Source organism: Salvelinus sp. IW2-2015, unplaced genomic scaffold, assembly GCF_002910315.2.
Source record: "Salvelinus sp. IW2-2015 unplaced genomic scaffold, ASM291031v2 Un_scaffold2835, whole genome shotgun sequence".
Taxonomy (NCBI): domain Eukaryota; kingdom Metazoa; phylum Chordata; class Actinopteri; order Salmoniformes; family Salmonidae; genus Salvelinus; species Salvelinus sp. IW2-2015.
Genome location: NW_019944135.1, coordinates 66501 through 69860, shown reverse-complemented (window position 1 = coordinate 69860; position 3360 = coordinate 66501). Strand labels below are relative to the sequence as shown.

Genomic DNA, 3360 nt, shown 5'->3' with positions numbered 1-3360 from the left:
GAGCCATAGGAGAGCTCCGTCCCCAGAGATATGCCCAGATGGTTCAGGTTCGGTCGGTGTTCTGCTGGATCAGAAGACCGAGCGGGAGGAGGAGAGTTGGTGATGGCTCCGCACCGCAGCAAAAAGCTCCGAGCTATTTGATGGAGAGAACGAGCGGTCTCTTGCAGGGATTTGCGCACTCACAGAGCCGCGCGCGTCTAACGCCGAGAAGTTCCTTCCGGAGTGTCGTCACTCACTGGCTGCTGCGCTAAGCTGCTAAAGTCTGGCTGCAATTACGCACAGATTTTCTCCGTTTGGTTTCTGTTAGAAGAGACACTCATAGTACAATTTACATAAATAAAAGAGACAACCCTGACTAAACAAGGATGACTGGATTAATTGTCTCTAATGTGGTTTTAATAAATGCCTATTTGGCAAACTCCACCAAGCAATCAGGTCAACTAAAACGACCTAGGAGGCAAAACTGAATGACTGTTTTGGATTGTCTTCTTTCTATGTTCACAAGGGAAATTCTCTCTATTCCTTTTGAGAGAAAAACATCTATATTTGCAATGTTGACGGACATCTCTGACTTTGGCCTTCAATATATTACTCCACCACAGAGTGAGGAGGGTGAGGGGGCGAGGGGGTAGTGAATGAATGAAGTGAGTGGAGTGAGTGAGTGAGGGTGAGGAAGAATGAGTGAGTGAGTATCTGGGGGAGTGAATGATGAGTGATGAGTGAGTGAGTGAGTGAGTGAGGGTGAGTGAATGAATGAGTGGGGGGAGTGAATGAAGAGGATGAGTGAGGAGTGAGGGGTGAACTGATGAGTGAGTGAGTGAGTGAAGTGAGTGAGTGAGACAGAGCAGACAGACAGAACAGACAGACAGACAGACAGACAGACAGACAGACAGACAGACAGACAGACAGACAGACAGACAGACAGCTATGGATGGTCAGGTCCCAGCTGGGCTAAGTCTTATGTAGTGCAGCCCAAAGGCCTATTCCTATTACTCAGCCGGCTATTCCTATGTAGTGCAGCCCAAAGGCCCTATTCCCTATGTACGTGCAGCCAAAAGGCCCTATTCCCTATGTAGTGCAGCCAAAGGCCCTATTCCCTATGTAGTGCAGCCCCAAAGGTCCCTATCTCCTATGTAGTGCAGCAAAGGCCCTCTTCCCTATGTAGTGGCAGCCCAAAGCCCTATCCCTATGTAGTGCAGCTCAAAGGCCCTATTCCCTATGTAGTGCAGCCCAAGGCCCTATTCCTATGTAGTGCAGCCCAAAGGGCCCTATTCCCTATGTAGTGCAGCCAGAGGCCCTATTCCCTATGTAGTGCAGCCAAAGGCCCCTAATGTAGTGCAGCCAGCCCTTATGTAGTGCACGCAAAGGCCCTATGCCTATGTAGTTGCAGCCCAAAGGCCCTATTCCTATGTGTTGCCAGCCCAAAGGCCTATTCCCTATGTAGTGCAGCTCAAGAGGCCCTACTTCCCTATGTAGTGCAGCCCAAAGGCCTATTCCTATGTAGTGCAGCCAAAGCCCTATTCCCTATGTAGTGCAGCCAAGGCCCTATTCCCTATGTAGTGCAGCCCAAGAGGCCCTATTCCCTATGTAGTGCAGCCCAAGGCCCTATTCCTATGTAGTGGCAGCCCAAAGGCCCTATTCCCTATTGTAGTGCAGCCACAGGCCTATTCCTATTAGTGCGCCCAAAGGCCCTATTCCTATGTAGTGCAGCCAAACTGCTCCCATGCTACACCAGCTATTCCCCTATGTAAAGTGCAGCCCAGAAGTCCCTCTATTCCCTATGTAGTGCACCAAAGGCCATTTAGTTAAGGGCCCAAGACTCATTCCTATGTAGGCAGCCAAGGCTTTCCCTATGTTAGTGCAGCCCAAAGCCCTATTCCCTATGTAGTGCAGCCCAAAGCCCTTTCCCTATGTAGTGCAGCCCAAAGGCCTAATTCCCTATGTTGTTGCAGCCCAAAGGCTCCTATTTCCTATGTAGTGCCGCCCAAAGGCCCTATTCCTATGTAGTGCAGCCAAAGGCCCTTATTCCCTATGTAGTTGCAGCCCAAAGGCCCTGGTGAGATAGTATGATGTCCTAACTTGTGCCAGGCTATTACCTTATGCCCTATTTCTATTATATTTCCTATTTCCCTATTATAAGGCAGCCATTGCCTAAGTTGCGTCACCGGAAGCCCTCTACAATACACATTTTATAGCTTTATCCTTTTCACATTTCATAGCTTTTACAGAAGTGTTGGAATCACATAATTAATATTGATTAATTTTTGATAGAAGTAAACTGTAATTATATTATTTAGTTAATCAATTATTGATAGAATTGTGTTAATGGGAATATACAACGAATATATGTTTTTCAGGTGCTTGTGAAGTATTAGAATGTGACGAAGACTGTGATGAAGAAGGTAATTTGGGGCAGGTGTTAATGTCTGTTTTAACCTAATTCCAAATACCTGCAAATTGTTACTGTGTTTGATGCTCCCTACATTGTTATTTTTATTGTGACTTTATTACTCAAGCWCAGCACAAGGATTTAACTGCAACGGTTAGGATTAGAGTTCGGGTTGAGGTATTAATCTACATTATGGAAGCATTTCGATTTCAATTATGTTRTCCAATCCCAWTAGACTTTGACTCTCCAGMCCCAACCTCTAAGCCTGTGAGGGACCCTCTCCTCCAGCTGATCTCCCTTCAGAAGGCCTCTGGTTCCTGGGTCCTGGAKGCAGCGTTGGCTGAGGTGCTGGCGAAGACTGARGAGGAGGTGTCCAAGCCAAAGCCTGCACAGGTARGTCCACAGAAATAAACTGATATGGCGTTTCCACAGGCAGCAGGATGAACCGAAAATAGATGAGCATGCTGCAAGATGATGCACTCACACACAGTGTCTGCATGTGTGCTCTATAGAAAGACCATCAGATCTGGACAAAGGCATGAAGACCATTGAACTGAATCTCATGTCTCAGCGTCCTTATCTTCTGTCTCTGTCAGGTTGGCCAGGAGGTGTGGGCCACGGTTCTAGCCCTGGTATGGCTCTATGGTTTCAAGATGGAGGCTCAGGAGGACCAGACAGCCCCAATTCATTACTACTTGGGATCATGGTTGCAAGGATGGCAAAATGTATCATGAACACTTGTTTGAAGACAAAATCACACCAAACATTGTATTTGAAATGATTATATCAAAATAAATATATTTGTCATTTAAGTAATATGTGGATCCTACTAGAAATTGCTTTCACCTGAACAATTTCTTTCAACAGGGCAGATGAAGGACAAGAGTTGCCAGGACTATGAGGTAAGCTATAGCTACCTTTCTGAGCCTGGATCCATGATACTGCCTTCATGGCCAGAAACTGGCCAATTA

General features: G+C 46.6%; 1 protein-coding gene across 1 annotated transcript in view; it reads left to right on the top strand.

The window, feature by feature from the left end:
- Positions 1 to 3123, top strand: part of LOC112074821 (von Willebrand factor A domain-containing protein 5A-like) — a 12029-nt gene extending 8906 nt beyond the window's left edge. The window contains exons 6-8 of the mRNA XM_024141919.2: positions 2358 to 2402; positions 2625 to 2782; positions 2986 to 3123. Coding sequence (XP_023997687.1) covers positions 2358 to 2402; positions 2625 to 2782; positions 2986 to 3123 — 341 coding nt within the window. The remainder of the gene's footprint in view (positions 1 to 2357; positions 2403 to 2624; positions 2783 to 2985) is intronic.
- The last annotated feature ends 237 nt before the right edge of the window (positions 3124 to 3360 follow it).